The 21,119-nt window shown below is 46.2% G+C and overlaps 1 protein-coding gene and 1 pseudogene across 3 annotated transcripts in view; both read left to right on the plus strand.

The window, feature by feature from the left end:
• Window positions 1-20,340, plus strand: part of LOC148505583 (chromatin-remodeling ATPase INO80-like) — a 192,723-nt gene extending 172,383 nt beyond the window's left edge. For all 3 annotated transcript variants that reach the window (XM_088448045.1, XM_088448044.1, XM_088448042.1), the window contains 7 exons: window positions 2,994-3,152; window positions 9,849-9,951; window positions 10,111-10,199; window positions 10,728-10,883; window positions 11,547-11,706; window positions 18,818-19,030; window positions 19,158-20,340. In XM_088448045.1, coding sequence (XP_088304171.1) covers window positions 2,994-3,152; window positions 9,849-9,951; window positions 10,111-10,199; window positions 10,728-10,883; window positions 11,547-11,706; window positions 18,818-19,030; window positions 19,158-19,372 — 1,095 coding nt within the window. In that variant the 3' untranslated portion in view covers window positions 19,373-20,340. The remainder of the gene's footprint in view (window positions 1-2,993; window positions 3,153-9,848; window positions 9,952-10,110; window positions 10,200-10,727; window positions 10,884-11,546; window positions 11,707-18,817; window positions 19,031-19,157) is intronic.
• LOC148505584 (5S ribosomal RNA) lies at window positions 6,061-6,179 on the plus strand (annotated as a pseudogene).
• Window positions 20,341-21,119: the final 779 nt, after the last annotated feature.

A 21,119-nucleotide genomic window follows, 5' to 3' on the forward strand; every position in this document is an offset into this window, starting at 1 on the left:
ACCATGCTCAGAGCTCAGAAGCCTGCATCTGCAAGAATTTACCATAGAGTATGACATACTTACTTTGAGTGGTGTCACCCTAGAGCAGTGTTGGCTAACCTTGACACTCCAGCTGTTGTGGAACTATATATCCCAGCATGCCCTAATAGCAAAACTGTAGCAGTGCATGCTGGGTTATGTAGTTCCATAACAGCTGGAGTGTCAAGGTTAGCCAACACTGCCCTAGAGGCTATGATCCTCAGGTGTTCTGGATATCCAGGGTGTTGGTTTTCCTACAGGCAGGCTTAGATCTCGGTCTTCGCCTTGCTTCTCTGAAGGTGCAGGTTTCTGCCCTATCAGTGTGGTTTCAGTGTAGGATTGCTACTCTTCCTGATGTCTGCACCTTTCTGCAAGGTGTACTTAGTATTCGGCCTCCCTTTGTTCCACCAGTGGCTCCTTGGGATCTGGCTGTGGTCCTGAGGGCTCTCCAAGGACCGCCATTTGAACCACTGGGCTCAGTGGATTTGAAATGGCTTACAGCTAAGACTGTATTTCTTCTGGCCATTGCTTCGGCCAGAAGGGTTTCCGAATTGGGGGCTCTCTCATGTCTGCCTCCCTTTCTCATTTTTCATAGGGACAGGGCGGTGCTTCCTCCCGAAGGTGGTATCTAGTTTCCACATTAACGAGGAAATCTTAGTGCCGGCCTTTAATTCTCCAGACCTTTCGGGTGGTGAGGCCACCTTAGATGTGGTACGGGCTCTAAGGATTTATATTGACCGTACCAATTCTTTTAGGTAGTCGGACTCCTTGTTTGTCCTCTATGGCTTCCGGAAGAAGGGTTGGCCTGCCACTAAGCAAACTTTGGCAGGATGGATTCACATGGCTATTTCTGAGGCTTATATTCATGAATGCCTTCCTGTTCCATCCTCTGTTAGGGCTCATTCCACTAGGTCTGTGGGTCCTTCGTGGGCATCTCGACGTGGTGCATCTGCTGTTCAGCTTTGCAAGGCTGCCACATGGTCTTCTGTCCATACTTTTGTGAGTTATTATGCATTTGACACCTTTGCCTCTCAGGATGCTTCCTTAGGGCGGCGGATTCTCCTTTCAGCACAGGAGCGCCCCCACCCTTAAAGGATACTGCTTTGGGACATCCCCAAGGTATCCTGTGGATACCCTATGGACCCTGAAGTAGAAAATATGAGATATGGTAAGAACTTACCCTTGTTATCTCTATTTCTACGAAGTCCATAGGGTTCCACAGGACTCCCGTCCTGTCGCACCTGTACTGCAGGTGGGCTTTGCTCTGGTCACCAATTTTTCCGTCTCCTTGTGAGAATGTGATTCTTGTGTGTTCCAGATCTTTCTTCTTCTCTCTTTCTTCTCCTACTCCAGCCTATGGCTTGTTACGTAACTGGTTTGCCTTGGCTCGGGGGCGGGGTATAGGAGAGGGACCCCAGTGCATCCTGGGAGGCTGAAAACTTTAACTCTGTGGTCACCGATGTCTCCGCCATCGCCTATACCCCAAGGTATTCTGTGGAACCATATGGACTTCGTAGAAATAGAGATAACAAGGGTAAGTTCTTACCATATCTCATATTTTACCTGCCCGGAGGGGAGATGGAGGTGGCGACCGTTAGGGAGCGGTGCCAGAAAATCACACAATTTAGCCAGCCCGTTTCACTAGGAGGTGGGGGGGTGCCCAACTATTCTGTAGGACCGTGGAATTCCCAAACATATAGGAGTCTTCTGGACTTTCCAGGAGAGTTGGCAAGTGTGCGGTGTGTATGCATCGTCTGAGCCATATTTTGGGCGAGTCTGCCAGTGTGTGATGCCACTTGAATGATTCAGCTCTTGTGCGATGTCACGCAGCATTTACATAGAAATAGGCTCATATACCCCTAATATAAATTATACATGAGTGGCATTAATTTTTAAATAATTCACTACTCATCAGAGATAACTTCTTTCACTATGACAAACATTTCTAGGCCTGTCTCATTAATACGGGACAGTAACAAAGATCATATCCATCACATTTTGTTCCTACACTATATAGCACAGTAGGGGGAGCATTACAGAAAAATACAACAAAACATTATGGCAAATATAGAAAATGTGCCTGAAAATCTTATAACCGATTTTAGTCCTGTGATTTCACTTATTTATGCTGTTTAATATTTTTTGTTAATAATGATCAGTGCTGTTTGGGTAAAGGTCTGACAGTGGTCTGGGAAAGCAGCTTGCATTAATCTGGACAATATAGATGGTGTCTCAGCCTGACGCAGAGCATTTAATGAGAGCGCCTCCGTCAGGAATTACCGCTATAGGCATCTTAATCTACATTTGTCCCCAGCAATTTTCTTATAGTTTATTCAGATTGATGTGCAGTATGTCAGGAATGCTTATTCCCCCATTTACAATTGTACTTATGTATAGCCATCAGTGACTGCTTTCTATTGTAATTATAAAGTAGTGTATAATTCAAATTAGCATTTGTCATACATACTGGATTATGCTGTGTATAATTTAATGCGGCTCACAAGCATAAATAGGTATGAAAGATTTATCCACTGGTAACATTGTAGTTAATAATAATATGCCTGTATATACCTTATATCAAGGACATAAGGTGCTATTTGCCGCACCCTTACACTCAATTTTATTAGTGAGGTTTAGATCTATTGCGGGGGCATGCAAATACCTTTTGGCTGTACGAAGGCCATGACGACTGTATTGTTTCCCACAAATTAATATGTTCAGGTTCTTAGAAACCTGCTGTGTTGGATCAACAATGAATCATTTTGATTTTCCTGTAAACATGTTGTGAGGAAAGAGTTAGCATACAAGATTAATTTATCACTGGTAAGGAATGCAGTCACTTTGTTTCCAAGTGGTTATGTTGTGGCTCAGATTATTTTAAGGTCTTCTGAGCCAAAGTTTGTTGTTTAGTGTGTTGTTTAATCTATTTCTTGTATTTTGTTTGTTTGTTTCTCTTTATTTCTATTCTTGGTTAGGTAATTTTCTACGATAGCGACTGGAATCCAACCGTGGACCAACAGGCCATGGACCGAGCTCACCGTCTGGGCCAAACCAAGCAGGTCACTGTTTACAGACTAATTTGCAAGGGCACCATAGAAGAACGTATACTTCAGAGAGCGAAAGAGAAGAGTGAGGTGAGGAACATAAGCAGAATAACAGCGGATACGTTTCTGTGCAGTTATTTTATAGTTGTTGGGTTCTGATGTCATAATGTTTGCATTCCATATCCGATATTGTGAATAACCCCATTAATATTTATTTTATTCCTGGAAAGCGACACACATTTTACTGCAGTGTTGCCAGCTCTTAACATTTGGTACCGGTGTCTTATTTTTTGAGAAATTGGTCCTGGTCTGTGATAAGAATATTAGAAGTCATCTTGTGACTCCTATACTTTTTAATGGTAGAGTAGATCTTCGGAATCTACTGTACAGTCAGGGTACTCTACCACATATTTAAAATGATTCGTTTTTTATGATAAAGTAATAGAGTGCTACTCTTTTCATCTTAAACTTTTTTTGTTGTATACGCTCATTCCCCTGATTAAAAATGTATAGTATTAATCCCAGAAGTTATTTTTTCTTCGGGTTTCATAGGGTCCACAGGGATACCATGGGGTATGTAGTTGGAGTAATCCATTGCACCAAACAGCTACAGCTTGTCAAGCTCCCAGCATGCACAGGACCTCCTCCCTATATACCCCGCCCCCAGCCGTTCAGTTCTTTGTTTGGTGCGGCGAGTATCCAGACGCACCTGCTGTTATAACAGCAGTCCTTGGCTTTTTATTTTTTGATTTACCTTAGTTTTGTATATACTACTGGGTTACGTTAGTACTAAGCGTCCAAAGGGACGCATGTACTACGACTCCTACTACCTCCGCTGATGCCGAAACACCAGTTCCTGAACGTGCTTTGGGGAATTTCGGCGGGTCTCGGTGAAGCTTGGCTAGCAGCGATGCTGGGGCCCAGACTGCAATCAGATGCAAGGACATGATAAGGTAAGGCGATTCCTCGTTTTCGGGGAATCGTGCGCTGCAGTTCTTGCTTCCGGTGTAGGAGTCGCATCGGAGGCTGATGATAGTGAGGGCCCGCGAGCCACGTCCTCGCTTAGACCGCCGGGGCCGTATCGTCTGACACCGGGGATGGGCAGTAGACGCACTAGTAAGCGTCTACTACTGTGAGGCCAGCGTACTCGTGCCGTTAAGCAGCTTAGGGGAGATAGGCGCTCCTCCCCCAACCCAGATGCAACTTCCTGTGTGGGTTGTCGCGTCTGGTTTGTTTATGACGACCTCATGTATTGAGATGTTCACAGTTCTCCTATTGTGCGCTGCTGAAAGCTGTGGGTCAGTTTCCCTGTAGGCCTCTCCCTTGGGTCAGGTATACAGTGCTCTATATCCTACCAAGCCCCCGGGGGTTTGGTCAGTTGACTCAGAGCCCATGTGTATTTCCATTTGCATTTTAAATTTATATATGCATTGTATGTGACTTTAATGCTAGCTTCTGTATTTTACTGCCTTTTATTTCTAAACTGTCAGATATATATATCACTGTGTTTCTCCTCATCCCTCTGTAGATGTGTGGGGGGCTTTTCATTGTCTTTTCACATTTGCTTGTGAAGACTGTCGCATTGCATTTATACCTTATATGTCTAAGGTTAAGTTAATTAGGAGGCTAAGCCACGTGTGCTGGTATCATGTACATCTTGTTCAACAGGCCTGTCAGCTCAGGATTTCATGCAGGATGGTTTGGTGCAATCTGTTATAGGAGACAGCTACCTCATCAATCCAGTACACCAGCTCCTGCACAATAGGGTCCCTGCAGCAGTTACATCCTGCTATGTATATGCCCCCCAAGCGCAGAGTATGGTTAACCAACTACAACTGAGTATCCCATCAGGCGCAGACTGGGGATTCTACTGTTTAACTATCAATGCTATTGCTCCATTTTTTTACACTCAACTACTAGGTGTAGGGGTTAAATTGTACTTCACATTTACTTTGTGAGTGCTGAGCTGCCCATCCCCCTCTCTCCTAATTAATGGGAGAAGCTTTGTTGCAATGGAGTGTTTACTGAGGGGACGTTTGATCTCTCTGTGTATACCTTTTTTCTTCTCAGATCAAGGTATATAGCACTAGAATCTTACCAATTGTTTGGTTTGTATAAGCTGATTCAGTGCCGCTTTGTAAGTATATTTGTGTGCATTACACTTATATCCTACCAATGTGATAGTGCCCTCTTGCAAATGTATTTATATGCTAGTAGATCCTACCAAACTTAGGTGTTTAGGTAGTGGATTTTAAATGCCCTTTTGCAAATATATTATATGCATGTTATGTGACTTATGCTAACTCTGCTGTGGAGAACAAAATAATTACATTTTGTTTTCTTTTTGGTTTTTGCCTAACCCCCAACTACCTGGTGTATAGGGGTTAGAGAGTACTTAACATTTATTTTTATCTGTGAAGGGGGTCGCATTGCATTGTTAACTCTACACTTGTAGGTTACTTGCAAGGGTAAACCGGAGACTGTTGTCATATAAATCCTGGGCAGTAGGCCTCTCAGGATTTCATACAGGAGGAACTGTGTGTTGATTGGTATCCATTACAACAGTCCACCTCGCCAGCACCTGTTCAGGGGTCACTTTGTATGTCCTCCTGGTCTCAGATCATGACGCAGTTAGTGGATCGCTTATCAGCCCCCACACTGCCTCCCATTTGGGATTTCCACAATGATTACAGCCTGTTTCCTCTTCCCATACATCCTTCCTAGATCGAGAATTATGTCCTCAGTCCACCCTGTTTTCAGGTTCTGATATCTCATTTGAAGGGGTAGAGGATACACAGGTTTTCTCCCTCGGGACGTATCTCAGAGAGGAGGAGGGTAATTAATCAGTGGATGTTCCTCTCTAGCAGGGACAGTTAATTCAGCCCTCATTAGAGAAGATGAAGTACCGGTTCCTAAAGACTAATAAACCTGGTGTTCAGACACCAGAAGGTGATTTAGGTGGATTACCTCAATTGAATTTCTCACTGAGCTTATGGGGACCTACAGCCACACCACACTGGACATGCCCAATCTTGTCTGATCTTGGAAGCTATGCAGTATTGGGCCTGGTTAGTACTTGGATGGGAGACCACCTGGGAATACCAGGTGCTGTAGATAAGAAGCATGGAACACCCCAGATAAACTGTTCCAGATTCCAAGGAGGATTAATGTATTTTTTCCCTCTCCCGCAGGGATAGTGCATTAGGGGTGCAATCCCCAGAAGGTGGTTGGTACAATTCCTTTATCGGGTTCTATCTATGGCCTTAGGGACCATGCAGTCAATCAGGCTGGCAATAGAATCTGGGGTTTTCAGGTTCCCTGGACAATCAGGTTGCATACTGCATGTACCTATTGCACTACTCCACCAGGGGTTTTTGAGTTTTGCTGTTAGTCAGCAACTTTAACATTGCCCTTTTGGTCTGTCCACAGCCCCTTGGGTGTTTACCAAGATAGTGGCAGTCATGACTGGTCATCTGAGATGACAAGGAGTCCGGATACTGCCATACTTGCACGACCTTCTGATATTGGCGCAGTCACCGAAGATGTTACAGCGCCATCTCCAGCTGACCATGGCCTGTCTACAGGACCATGGCTGGATAGTCAATTGGAAAAAGTTTTCTGTTTCTCCAACTCAACAGGTAGTACATCTGGGGGCGTTACTGAATTCTCTACCGCAGAGGGTCTTTCTACCAGGAGACAAGATTTCTGCTCTACAATTGCTCCACAATCAAAGCATATCAGTTCACTCAGCAATGCAGGTACTGGAGTCCATGGTATCCACCTTTGACAAGGTAGCATATGCCCAGTTCCATTCCAGGTCCCTGCAAAAATGGATTGTCTCATTGAGATGGTCAGTATCATCAGTCTCAAACGATCCATATCTCGTCAGAGGTTCAGCTCTCCTTTGCGTGGTGGCTGCAGATGACTCATTTGAACAAGGTCGCCCATTATGGATCCTAGATTGGGTACTCCTCACCACGAATGCAAGTCTGCGAGGATGGGGTGCGGTGACAGGTCATCACACCTTTCAGGGAAGTGGACAGCTCAAGAGTCACCTGCCCATAAGTATTTTGGAGCTTTGTGCAGTGCATAGGGCGCTCATTCTAGCGCAGGACCTCCTTCACGACAGGTCTGTCCAGATTCAGTCCGACAATGCAAGCACAGTGGCCTACATCAACCATCACGGAGGCACACGAAGTCCAGTAGCCATAAGGGAAGTGGCGAACATTCTGGTTTGGACAGAATGCCATCTTCCAGCAATTTCTGCAATATTCATCATAGGAATCCTCAACTGGGAGGCGGACTTTCTAAGTCGTCAGGACATACAGACCGGAGAAGGGGCTCTTCATCCGGACTTCTTTCAACTCCTGGTGGTCAAGTGGGGGACTACTAGACGTAGATCTCATGGCATTGCATCACAACCACAAAGTCCCCAGGTACGGGTCCAGAACAAGGGACCCCTCAGCCGCCTTCGTGGACGCTCTGGCTGTGAGGTGGGACTTCAGGTCGGTATACCTGTTTCCTCCAATCTCCTTCCTCCCAAGGGTCATCAGAAAATTCAAGCAAGAAGGCGGCAGGATGATAGTAATAGCTCCTGCCTGACCCAGGAGACATTGGTTCACCGATCTGAAATGTCAATCCATAGACCATCCACTTCCTCTACGGTCGGATTTGCTAGTGCATGGTCCCTGCCTATATCTGGATCTACCTCTGCTGACATTGACAGCATGGCTCTTGAGTCTTCCGCCATAAAGGCCAAAGGTTTTTCTACTTCTGTGATCCGGACGATGTTTAGGGCAAGGAAGCCTGCTTCGGCCCGCGTCTATCACAGGATTTGGCATAAATTTTTTCTTTGGTGTTCCCATAGAAAATATGACCCTAAGGTTTTCAGAGTCTCCCGAGTTCTTGCTTTTCTTCAGGCTGGACTAGACTTTGTTCTTCGTCTGGATACCTTGAGGCTTCAGGTTTCTGCATTGTCAGTTTGGTTCCAGCGCAGAATTGCCAGATGTTAGAAAACAGCTTCAGAGTGTTTTTAGTCTGCAACCTCCGTTTGTCCCTCCGGTGGCACCGTGGGATTTATCCTTGGTTCTCTGGGCGCTGCAGGCTCCCCCCTTTGAACCTTTAGATAAAGTGGACCTCAAATGGTTGACAGCGAAGACGCTTCATCTCCTGGCTAGTTATCTCCTCAGCTCGCAGAGTTTCTGATTTGGCAGCACTTTCATGTCGCTCTTCATATTTGATTTTTCATCAGAATAGAGCTGTCCTCCGTACACGGGTGGGGTAACTTCCAAAGGTGGTATCCTGTTTTCATATGAATTAAGAAATTGTAGTCCCAGCCTTTCAGTCTTCTGGCCTTTCTGTAGGTGAAGCTTCACTGGATGTGGTTCGAGCTTTTCGTAATCTACGTGGATCGTACCAACTCCATCAGAAAATCGGATGCATTTTTTGTGTTATATGGCTTTCATAAGCGAGGCTGGCCAGCTAACAAGCAGACTCTGGCGCGGTGGCAGGGTATGACTATTTTCCCATGTGTATATTCAGGCTGATCTCCCTGTTCCGAACACGGTGACAGCACATTCTACTCTGTCTGTGGGACCATCATGGGCATTTAGTCATAGCGCGTCTGCAGAACAGTTGTGCAACGCGGTGACTTTGTCCTCGGTCCACACTTTCATCATATTCTATGCTTTTGATACTTTTGCCTCCCAGGATGCTTGCCTTGGGCGGTGGATTCTCCTCTGATCATTAGCGTCCCCACCCTGAAGGGAACTGCTTTAGGACATCCCCATGGTGTCCCTGTGGACCCTATGAAACCCGGAGACAAAAATAAGTGTTATGTTATAACATACCTTTTTTGTTAACTTTTTTCTTCAACGTTCATAAGGTGCACAGGGCGCCCACCCTGATGCACCTGGCCTCAGTTGGGATCTGTTCCTTTCTTTTTATAGCACTGATTCCTGCTTGTTTACAAAATGAATGCCTGTGGGTGGGGGCGGGGTATATAGGGAGGAGGTCCTGTGCATGCTGGGAGCTTGACAAACTGTAGCTGCAATGGATTACTCCCAACTATATACCCCATGGTATCCCTGTGGAACCTATGAACCTCGAAGAAAAATAGTTAACAAAGGTATGTTATATCAGAACTCTTATTTTTTTTTCTCAGTAATATGCTTTAGTTGTATGTTAGAAAATGTTACCCAAAACTACATTTTTTTTAGTTAGGGTTTCATTTTTCTTTGAGATTACTTACTTGTCATCTAAGGTTAAGCTAAGGGTACTCTGTTTCATTTAATTGTATACACAACTGGAAATTCTGTGATTGGTGGATTATTTTATTGCAAACCAGAACCCACCCAGGAAGTCCTGTGAAGCTCTTAGCGAAGCTCATTTCTTTGAATTTAGGGTACATATATCGATATGGTGCTTTTATAAAACCTTAACTAAACTGCAAAGCAGATGTTTTTAATTAATAGTTGCCATCAGAATGGAGATTCTTGGGAGATGCACTAAGCCTTGGAGAGTGATAAAGTACCAACCAATCCGCTCCTAACGGTCATATTACAAGCTGTTTGAAAAATGATAGTGAGGAGCCGATTGTTTGGTACTTTATCACTCTCCAAGGCTTAATGAATCTCCCCCTTAGAGATGAGAATCCTCAATTGTGCCAGTTTTTAATAGTTTTCCAAATTTTTATATCAAATTCCATAATTTAGGATGAAAATGTAATGCTACAATACAAGCATTTTCATCAGTCTAACAGCTGAATCCTATGTCTTCACTTTACAGATCCAGCGAGTAGTGATCTCTGGGGGAAACTTTAAACCGGACACCCTGAAACCAAAGGAGGTGGTCAGTTTGCTTCTGGACGATGAGGAATTAGAAAAGAAATGTAAGTGACAGCACACTTGGTAAAGCCGTCTAATGGGGTGATTGTGATATAATGCTGAAAAAGAGATTCCATTTGTAGCTGAATTCAGTAGAACAGTGACCAAAACTTGTTCTAGAGCTGCTGCATTGGATATTCAGGATTTTGTGATGTGTTTTGTAGTGCGTCAGAGGCAGGAAGAGAAGCGACAGCAGGAAGAGACGAACAAGGTGAAAGAGCGCAAACGGAAAAGAGAAAAATATGCAGAAAAGGTGAGAGTGGCCAGTAGAAAATCAAACAGTTCCTGTAACCCAGAGGTTCGAAACTGTCCTCAAAGCACTCTTAAGAGTCCAGGTTTTAAGGATATCCATGCTTGGCCACAGGTGACTCAACAAATACCTCAGTCAACTTGATTTAACCACCTGTGCTCAACCATGGATCTCTAAATCCTGAACTGTTGGGGTGCATTGAGGACCCCGGGAACCTCTGCTGTAACTACATAATTCTACCCCACATCCGCTTCTCAGGTGCTATTGTAGCAATACAGTATTGGAGTAACAGTCTTCTATTTGTTACAAAGTCAATCACACAGTGGTATAGTTTCCATCCATGTTAATAAATAAAGCTGTACATGGATTCTGGCGCTTTGTGCAGGCAAGGCCTCTGCAGTTACCTTGATTAAAACTTTCTCTAAAACGCTGTGCAATGTGAGATTATATACAGTAAAGTATAATAATAATTCCATACTCCACACTCTGGCTCTGTTGTGTTTCTATAACACAGCTGTCTGTCTATTGCAGAAGAAGAAAGAAGATGAGACTGATGGGAAGAGGAAGAAGGATGGCCTGAACTTGGTTATCCCTTTCATGCCTTCTGCTGATAACTCAAACCTGTCTGCGGATGGAGATGACTCCATTATCAGTGTGGACTCGGCAATGCCCAGCCCCTTCAGTGAGGTGAGTCTGCCATGCACCGTGTCGCTCACACCTTGTGTTATGCTAATGGCAGGTTTTGTTATTGCCAGCCATATGAAGAGGAACGGGTAGAGTGCTGGCATATTAGAAAAAGTCACTGCTCAATGTATGTTAGCATTCAAATCCTAAGTGTAGAATCTGGATCTGTGCTGTTTTGTACAAGTGGATTAATGCCAAGGCAAGAACCACAAAGTATTTCTCGGTGGTGGTTAGAGAAACAAAATGCAGACATTTGCTCTAGGTCACTTTTTTCCGATCTCAGTAATGATGGCCCTTCTCTTTGCTATTTTGGGTAGATTGGTTTTGCTGTGAAATATACAATTGAATGTTATTCTCCAAAAAATCAGTCTCTGTGGGTGGTTGGATAACTAGGAGTGTGGCCATTCAATCACTTTATTCTTCCTTTTTGATGGACTTGTTTTCAATCATATTGGCTGAGAGAAGGCCTGACACCCTTTTCTTATCCACAATAGATCCATTTGCATAAATCATGTATTAACTATAAAAAGTATTTTTTTTTTAGTTATGTTTGTATGGCTAATCACAGACATACTATATATAGACCACATTTTAGGCCAGTGCAGCACGTCACCCATGCTTATGTTAAAGCCCCTCAAAAATTGGTGTTGTCCTTTTGTTGACCAGATATCCATCAGCAGTGAGCTCCACACAGGTTCTATCGCCTTGGATGAGAGCAGTAACGATATGTTGGTCATCGTGGACGACCCTTCCTCCTCCGCTCAGCAGTCCAGAGGAACAAACTCCCCAGCATCTGTCACTGGCTCTGTCTCCGACACTCTTAATGGTTAGTTTATGCAGTTACTGTTCTTTTATGCTATAAAACGTTTTATCCTTCTGAGATGATGTTGCTGCAATTGTATAAAAAGGAAAGCAAAAAGAAGTAGACTCTTTTCTACTTCAGGGTCCATAGGGGGTCCACAGGGTTGACCTTGGGGATATAGCTGGATCAGGATCCATGGGCGCCACACAGTTAAGCTTTTAGCTCCCAGGATGCACTTGGGTCCTCCTCTATACCCCGCCCCCGAGCCACAGGCACCTCAGTGTAAGCTGGTGCCCGGCCGGACTCGGTCACCGCGCAGGGGGGCTGCAGGAGCAGCCCCCAGAAGCTTTTTATTTTCTAATAGATTTTATTTATTTTAGTTTCTCTTTTTACTACAGACGGCAGCGAAGGGCTGTCTGTACAGACGCCCACGCTGCCGCTCTGATCCCCGACTGGCGCCGCGACGCCAGTACTGATCTGGGGATCGCGGCGGGAGGACAGAGTCCGTACTAGCCGGACTCTGTCTACCTCCCAGGACTGCTGCCGGAGTCGCCGGGGATTCAGGTAAGCCGCGCGTCGCTGGCTAGCAGCGGCGCGCGGAATACCTTAAATGCAGTCCTTTAGCCTCCGGTCCTGGGGACAGACCGGAGGCTGCTGGCAGTGGCGGCGGGCCCCCCCATAACCCGTGGGACCACTAGACCACCAGGGATAACCGGCACGCGGGAAGCCAGCATCCCTGGGGTTAATGGCCAGCCAGGGGAGGAAGCCTTCCCTGTTCAGCGGCTCCTCCCCTCAGCTCAGCGCGCTTTTCAGCCTGCATGTCTAGCGTCCCTGAGCTGCAGTTCACTCGGCCACTCCTCCTCTGAGGTCTCTGGCGGCCATTTTTTTCTACATGTGGCAGCGCAGATCCCTCAGGGAGCACGCGGACCGGTCCCCCTGTGTACCTCTCCCCTGTTAGGACGGCGTACACAGCACTATAGCCCTCCCAGACACTGAATCTGGGCGGTTGAGTGTAGTGTAAAGGTGCAGTGAGTATATCTTCCTGCATGGTATGTGACTTTTGCTAGTGCTGCTGTCTGTATTTTTCTCTTATTACTGTCAGCTTATATCTATCTCTTTCCTTCTTCCTTAGCCCTACAGGTGTGGAGGAGGGGCTTTTCTACTAACCTCACATATATAAATCAAGTATTTGTGAGGTCTGTCACATACAGTTGTGTGCTACACAGTGCCATATTCAGGACTGTTGTTCAGCACACAGGGAAGTGCAGTTCTTTTTTCCTCTATTGCCATATATATTTTGTCTGTACATTATATTTGGTTATGTCTGAGGGTGAAGTTGAGCACTCCGGGACTCCAGTGTTGTTTTCCTGCAGGCGCTGCTCTGCGGGATCACATAGGGAAGAGGCATCTCTGGATGGCCTTTATGAGCGGTGTCAGTTGACTCCTGGTCAATCCAGACCCCCTATGACACAGGAGCCACCATGGGCTATGTTTTCACAGGTGCTGGTGTCTCTGGCGGACCGCCTTGCGGCTCCGTCTGCTGTCCCTACGAGGACTCTGTCCCAGCCTACCATTTCCCATTACCAGTGTACCCCGCAATTATTGCAGAGTTCCTCTGGGTCACAGACTGTGGACCCTTATTCAGGATTGCCTATCTATTTTCAGGCCTCTCCTGCTACACAACAGTCTGTGGTGCCTTTCCAGACCAATGTGGCAGCTCCTCCACCATGGGTGGACGTGCTCTCCAGTTCAGTCCAGAGTCTGGCAGCTGCATCTTCGACTTTTCAGTCGATGCTGCACAATGACAGGGCTGCAGGGGCGTCTAAGCGTGCACATAAGTTGCATGCTGCGCAGATTTCGGACACTGAGGGGTCCTCAGATGAGGGTGATGTCCAGGACGACTCCGATTCGTACACCTCGGCTCAGGAGTTGGAATCTCGGTCGTCTATTAATGTACGAGCTCTGGTTAGGGCGGTGCGTGCCATTCTCCTAATAGAGGATGAGGCACCTGATCCTAAGTAGAAATTCCCTAGTTTAAAAAAAAAAAAAAAAAAAACTAAGGTGACTTCGGCGGTATTCCCCCTATCTGATCAATTAACGGATCATATGGAGGTGGCTTGGCAGACACCCAGTAAGAGATTTGTGCCTCAAAAGAGATTGGCTTCCAATTATCCATTCCCGGAGGCGCATTGTAGGAAGTGGGTAGCTCCACCGGCGGTGGATTCCCATGTCACACGCCTTATTAAGAGTGCTACGCTGCCAATACCGTCAGTTTCCTCGTTAAAGGATCCCACGGACAGAAAGGTTGAGGCTTGCCTTAAGTCTATTTATTCCCTCTCGGGAGCAATTGCTCGCCCGTCCAGGCCATTTCCTGGTGGCTAAGGCCATTAGGGTTGGGCCAATGCCTTAGGGGACACTTTTCCTGAGGATACTCAGGAAGTCCAGAGGGCATTACTAGGACAGATGAGTGATGCGGCTTCTTATATTGGAGAAGCTTCCTTGGACGCTAGTCTGCTAACCTCTAGGGTGTCGGCTGCGGCTGTGCATGCCCGCCGCTCCTTATGGCTGAGGTCCTGGAGAGCAGACGCTGATTCAAACAAGGGCCTGGAGGCCTTACCTTTTAATGGGGAATTACTTTTTGGTCGAGACTTGGATAGGATCGTGGATAGACTGGCTAGGTCCAAGAAACAAGCTTAGAGTGCCAGGCGTCCCTCTTCCAAACAGGAAGATAAGCCTTCCGCCTGATGGGACGGGCCTCCCTCTGGGGGATCCCAGAGGGGAGGCCGACTTCTTCATTTCGCCCAGAGCTGGTTCAATACCACCACCGATGCCTGGGTGCGAGAAGTGGTCTCCCAGGGGTACGCCCTGTCTTGTCGGCGCAGACCGCCTCACTAGTTTTTTCTGCACGAGTCCTTCTCAGGACATAGCCAAGGCTATGCTGATCAGGGAAGCTATAGACTCCTTGCTGACTGCAGGGGTCATTGTACCTGTTCCACAATCTCAGCATGGGATGGAGTACTATTCTGCTGTTTCTGGTACAGAAACCCAATGGCTCCCATCGACCCGTTCTAAATTTAAAGTCTTTGAACAGGTTTCTCAGGATTCCCAGGTTCAGAATGGAAACCTTGTGTTCCATAATTCTGGCTATGGAACCAGGGGATTACATGGTCTCCCTGGATATCCAGGACGCTTACCTCCATGTGCCGATAGCAACGTCACATCAGAGGTGTCTGCGGTTCGATCTGTTGCACCGTCACTACCAGTTCCGGGCTCTCCACAGCGCCGAGGGTGTTCACCAAGGTGATGGCAGTTATGGCTGCCCACCTTCGGAACCAGGGGGTACGGTTGTTAGCGTATCTGGACGACCTCCTATTGCTGGCAAGCTCTCCGGAGGTTCTGCTGCAACATCTCCAACTGACGGTGGCTTGTCTGCAGATGCACGGGTGGTTAATAAATTGGAGGAAGTCATCCCTGATCCCATCTCAGCAGAGGGTCCATCTGGGGGCCCTCCTAGACTCTCATCAGCAGCGGATCTTTCTAACTCTAGAAAAGGTATCTTCCCTACAGTTGCGGATACGCAGTTGCCTGGATTGTGCCAGTCTTTCGGTACACTCGGCAATGAGAGTGCTGGGTTCCAGGGTGTCGGCATTCGACATGGTGGAATTTGCCCAGTTTCACTCCAGGCCTCTGCAGAGGCTGATTCTAGCAAACTGGAATGGGTTGCCTCACCGGATCCGGTCACAGACCCTGGTGCTATCTCCGGATGTACGACAGTCCCTGAATTGGTGGCTTTAAACAGCTCACCTTCTCGAGGTTCGCCCCTTTTGGATCCCGGACTGGGTTCGGCTCACGACAGATGCCAGTCTTCGGGGTTGGGGGGCGGTGACAGGCTCCTTGTCACTTCAGGGTCGTTGGACAGCGGAAGAAGCGGCTCTCCCCATTAATGTTCTGGAACTAAGAGCCGTGTACAGGGCTCTGCAGTCGGCCGGCACCACTCTTCACGGAAGGGCGGTGCAAGTGCAGTCAGACAACGCCACCACGGTGGCGTACATCAATCACCAGGAAGGAACTCGCAGCCGGGCTGCGATGGCAGAAGTGTCTCACATCCTAACCTGGGCGGAGTGCCACTTTCCAGCGATCTCTGCAGTCTTCATTCCCGGAATCCTCAATTGGGAGGCAGACTTCCTCAGCCGTTACGACGTGCATCCAGGGGAATGGTCGCTTCATCCAGTGGTATTCCAACTACTCATGGACAAGTAGGGACTGCCGGAGATGGACTTGATGGCCTCTCGTCACAGTCACAAGTTGCCCGTGTACAGGTCAAGGACATGGGACGACGGCGCCAGTCTGGTGGACGCTCTGTAGGTCAGATGGACGTTTCAGCTGGCATATCTGTTTCCTCCGATATCCCTTCTGCCTTGGGTCCTGCGCAAGTTCTATCAGGACGGAGGCACTCTGGTACTGGTGGCCCCAGCGTGGCCAAGACGTCCGTGGTACTCCAACCTACAGAGTCTGTCCATCGACGTTCCGTACCTTCCTCCTCAGCGGCAGGACTTGTTGTCTCAGGGGCCCTACCTTTACCCGGATCTGGGTCGTCTGTCTTTGACGGCGTGGCTCTTGAGACGGCCGTCTTAAGGTCCCGGGGTTTTTCTAGTTCCGTTATTTCCACCATGCTGAGGGCACGCAAGCCTGTTTCTGCAAGGATTTACCATAGAGTGTGGCACACGTACTTTCAGTGGTGTGAGTCCAGAAACTTATGATCCTCAGGTATTCAGAGTTTCAAGGATTCTGGCTTTTTTTCAGTCGGGTTTGGACTTAGGTTTACGCCTTTCCTCTCTGAAGGTGCACGTGTCTGCTTTATCGGTTTGGTACCAACGTAGAATTGCTATATTACCGGACGTACATACTTTTTTTCCGGGGTGTTCTCAGGATTCTCCTGGCTATTGCTTCAGCAAGGAGGGTTTCCGAGTTGGGGGCACTTTCATGTAGTCCCCCCTTCTTAATGATTTTCTCCAGGACAGAGCAGTGCTTCGCACTCGTCCTGAGTGTTTACCTAAGGTTGTCTCTAAGTTCCATATCAATCAGGAACTGGTGGTCCCAGCCTTTCAGTCCCCTGATCTTACAGCAGGGGAGACTTCGTTGGACATTGTCCGTGATCTCAGAGTTTATGTTGATCGGACTGCTTCTGTTCGAAAGTCCGACTCCTTGTTTGTCCTCTTTGGTTTTCATAAGAGGGGTTGGCCTGCCAACAACCAGACTTTGGCCCGTTGGTTTTGTCTGTTATTAGGGAGGCTTAGATACGAGAGCATTTACCTGTTCCAGCCTCTGTTAAGGCTCATTCCACTCGTTCTGTGGGCCCTTCTTGGGCTGCTAAACGTGGTGCCTCAGCTGTTCAGCTGTGTAAGGCAGCCACTTGGTCTTCGGTTCAAACGTTTCTAAGATTTTATGCGTTTGACACCTTTGCCTCTCAGGATACATCCTTCGGGCGCAGGATTCTCCTTTCTGCACGGGAGCGTCCCCGCCCTTAGTTGAACTGCTTTGGGACATCCCCAAGGTCAACCCTGTGGACCCCCTATGGACCCTGAAGTAGAAAACAAGAGATATGGTAAGAACTTACCTTTATCTCTGTTTCTACGAAGTCCATAGGGTCCACAGGGCGCCCGCCCTGACGCACCTGGCTTCTAATGGGCTGTGTTGCTGGTCACCGGTATTTCCGTCTCCTTTTTCTGTGAGTATGGTTTCTTGTGTGTTCCAGTCTTCCTTCTCTCTGTTCCATATTCTCCTCCGGCCTAGGCTGCTTACCAACTGAGGTGCCTGTGGCTCGGGGGCGGGGTATAGAGGAGGACCCAAGTGCATCCTGGGAGCTAAAAGCTTAACTGTGTGGTGCCCATGGATCCTGATCCAGCTATATCCCCAAGGTCAACCCTGTGGACCCTATGGACTTCGTAGAAACAGAGATAACAAAGGTAAGTTCTTACCATATCTCTTGTTTTTCTGGGGCACACTATATGTGATATTGTATATATTAAAGTATAACTCTTATTATAATTATCTAAAATATATTTCTCCAACAATCTCTACATATAAATATATAGCAAATAATCATGATTATCATTCATTGCTATATATTTGCTTGTAGAGATTGTTGTAGAAATATATTTTATTATATTATATTTTAGATTATATTAAGAGTTATATTTTAATATATACAATATCACAGATAGTGTCCCAGAAAAAGTCTACTTCTTCTCTTTCCTTATGATAGTTGTCTAACCCTGACTCAAGGGAGCGCCACCAACTTTCATTGAACCACATATGTGGATTAAATGTAATGTTATGTTAGTTACTGTAACTGTACATTTGTCATCTTTATTTCTGGGCAGAATCCTCCTAAAAATTCCCTCACATGTTGCGATTTGCAGGAGCAACGGGAATTGTCAGTTTCACTTAACTTTGAAGCAAGGACATATAATGGATGAAAATGGATTGTTGTAAATGGCATTTGATGCTCGTTTAAGATGTGGTGTGTGCTGAGTGAGGATGGCACGTACCGTGAGTGGGGCGGGTGGCACGTACCGTGAGTGGGGAGGGTGGCACGTACCGTGAGTGGGGCAGGTGGAACGTACAGTGAGTGGGGAGGGTGGCACGTACCGTCAGTGGGGAGGGTGGCACGTACCATAAGAGAGGATGGCGAGTGGCACATGATGAGGGAGGGTGGGAATTGATGTTTTATGATACTTAACTATTCATCATCTGGCTTTTTTGTATACGTTTGATAGCCACTAAAGGGTGCAGCATGTATTTGCTATCTTCTTATAAATTGCATTTCTAATGTTTTCTCTGAGAATAGCTGTCCTTTTCTTCTGTTTACGTTATTAATTGTAAGTAAGATCTAAGTTGATGGCAGCACTGGTTTAGGGTGAATTGGGATATATCAAGCACATATACTGTATTACTCTTACAAAGTAAATGACATGTATCACTGCTGTAATACCTCCCCTATAACTTGTGAACCCTGTACTGCTATAATCTGCATAATGTGTCTCCTATATAAGTGTCTTGCATGTTTATGAAATAAGAGGCTTGTGTAAGTTATTAATCTGGTCTTTCTTGATCAATTTATTTCCTTATACAGGAATTTCTGGTCAGGAAACACAGGGTAGTGGGCGGTCAAACTCCAATCGTAACAGAGGGCGCACCAAAGCTGGCGGGAATGGCTCAAAGGGGAGTAAGTCCCGAAGCCGCAAGTCCACCGCCGGCAGTGCCGCAGCAATAGCAGGAGCAATGGCGGGAGCTGCAGCAGCATCCGCAGCAGCATTTGCAGCATATGGATACAATGTATCAAAAGGTACTGATGGCCGAGCAGTTGAAAGTAACAAACCTACATGTGCAATGGGAATGCAGCACTGGATAAGTAAATATTAAGGGTTTTTTTTGCTTGTTTTTGCCTCACTGTTAATTTTGTCTTTTTCTAGGTCTCCCCGCTACCAGCCCCCTTCAAACTTCCATATTACGGACATCTGGAAATTCAGACTTTGGCCCATTAAACACATCATCCCCAATTAGCTCACCCCTGAGTAAAGGAAACAGTGTTCCTGGTACCTCAAAGATCAATAATCCTATTAGTGTAACACCAGAGACCCCGCCGAGAAGGCACAGTAAAGCTACTGGAATCCAAGGGGGGCTGTAAACCATCATGGGAAAGTCTGCCGATTAGTTCTACAAATCAAGGTATCTTCTTATGGACAGCCAAAGATTTACAGGACATCCTTAAACACTTCCTAAAATAAAAAATCTACAGCACAACTGCAAGACTTACCTTTGTGTCTGAGCTTGCAGTAATGTAAACTCATTACTCCTACAGCCGAGCAACATTGTAACCTTCCCTTCATTTGTGATCCCTTGTTGTCACAGCAGTTACTACTCTGAAGGAGAAAACGAGGCTTGATGAGCGTATACAGTAGGTCGCCAAGCGGCTCCGGTGGGCTTTACTTTCCATGGGAATACTGTGGAAGGTAGAGTCTACAGAGGGCAAAACATGATGTGTCTTCGCTTCCAGCACCATGTTGAAGGATTAACGTACGTTATCACTTTATCCTGGTCACCATAGTGAGAAATTGTAGACTTGAAAGAAATCCTAGAGTTGCCCATAGGGTCTCAGAACTTTGGACAATGGCTAAGAACCGTCACACACGTCTCTCTATTGCTAAGGCTGCAATGCTTTCCCAGAATCAGGAACACACAACCTGGAACCTAGTACAACTGGATAGAGTTGTTTGCATGCAGCCAGCGCTGGTGCCTCCTATCTCCTTTCCAGCGTAAACCGTAGAGCGACAAAATATAATCTGCGTTAAATGCCAATTTCTTTAGCCAACGTTTGAGGGTAATTACCTCCTGGCCGCACCAAGGGCTGGCAGCAAAGCGGAATAGGGTGACCCCTGCAATGATTTGCACACTTAAATTTCAGACAATTAGCAGCATATCACAAGTGTGTGTACATACACAATACAGCGGGATTCTAAACAATGCAGTCTTTTTTTTTTTTTTTTTCTCCTCTTTACAATGTGTTGTCTATTTTTATATCTAAATTTGTATATATGTATAAAAAAAAAGACACATCTTTCTTTTACTAACTGGAGAGAAAAAAATTCTGAATAAATCAAAGATCATTTTAGGTACTTTTTGTAATTGTGTTATTTCTATAATTAGTAATATAAATATAATATATTTGCATTCTAAAGGGAAAGTAACATTATCCAGTGTCTGATGATATTCCTGCTGCTAGGTATCACACAGCTACTGGGAAGGTGTCTCATACTCTCTACTTGCGTTTGTGTCACTGTTTTGTTCTTATACCGTAATATCCTCCCAAAGCTCATCTGTGAATCTTAAAAATCCCCTCGCACAATATGACAGATTGAATAAAGCTGGGTACACACTATGCGATGCCCGGCCCGGCCCGACAAGGCTATATCTGACAGATCGTGACGATAATTGTGTAGTGTGTACGCAGCACCAGGGCCCGATGGTTGGTCTAAAACCAGTCGGATCAGCTCCCAATATAGTGAGCACTGGTGCTGCACACGTGGTCTTTCCCATAGTTTTGGTATCTTTCAGGAAGTGCAGCGTGTACAGATCTCGGCCCGTTGTCTGTTAATTAATTAGCACTACCCTACGGAGATGAGACATTTTGAATTGAAGGTATAGTTTGGAAATAATTATTGGGTATTGTATGCGCTGTATAACGGACATTTTCAGGATCATTTCGATCTTAATCCTTCTAGTCTTTAGCATTGTTGGGCAAGATCTTAGTGTGTACCCAGCTTAACATAGACAGAGGTCATAGGCAAACTCAGGGAGGGGGTTCTTGTTGCCTGGAAATCCCCCTCCCCAGCCAACATCATGACCACAATAGAAATAGTAATATAATTTTACTA

This window comes from Taudactylus pleione, unplaced genomic scaffold (assembly GCF_031769625.1).
Source record: "Taudactylus pleione unplaced genomic scaffold, aTauple2 ptg000448l, whole genome shotgun sequence".
Lineage (NCBI taxonomy): Eukaryota > Metazoa > Chordata > Amphibia > Anura > Myobatrachidae > Taudactylus > Taudactylus pleione.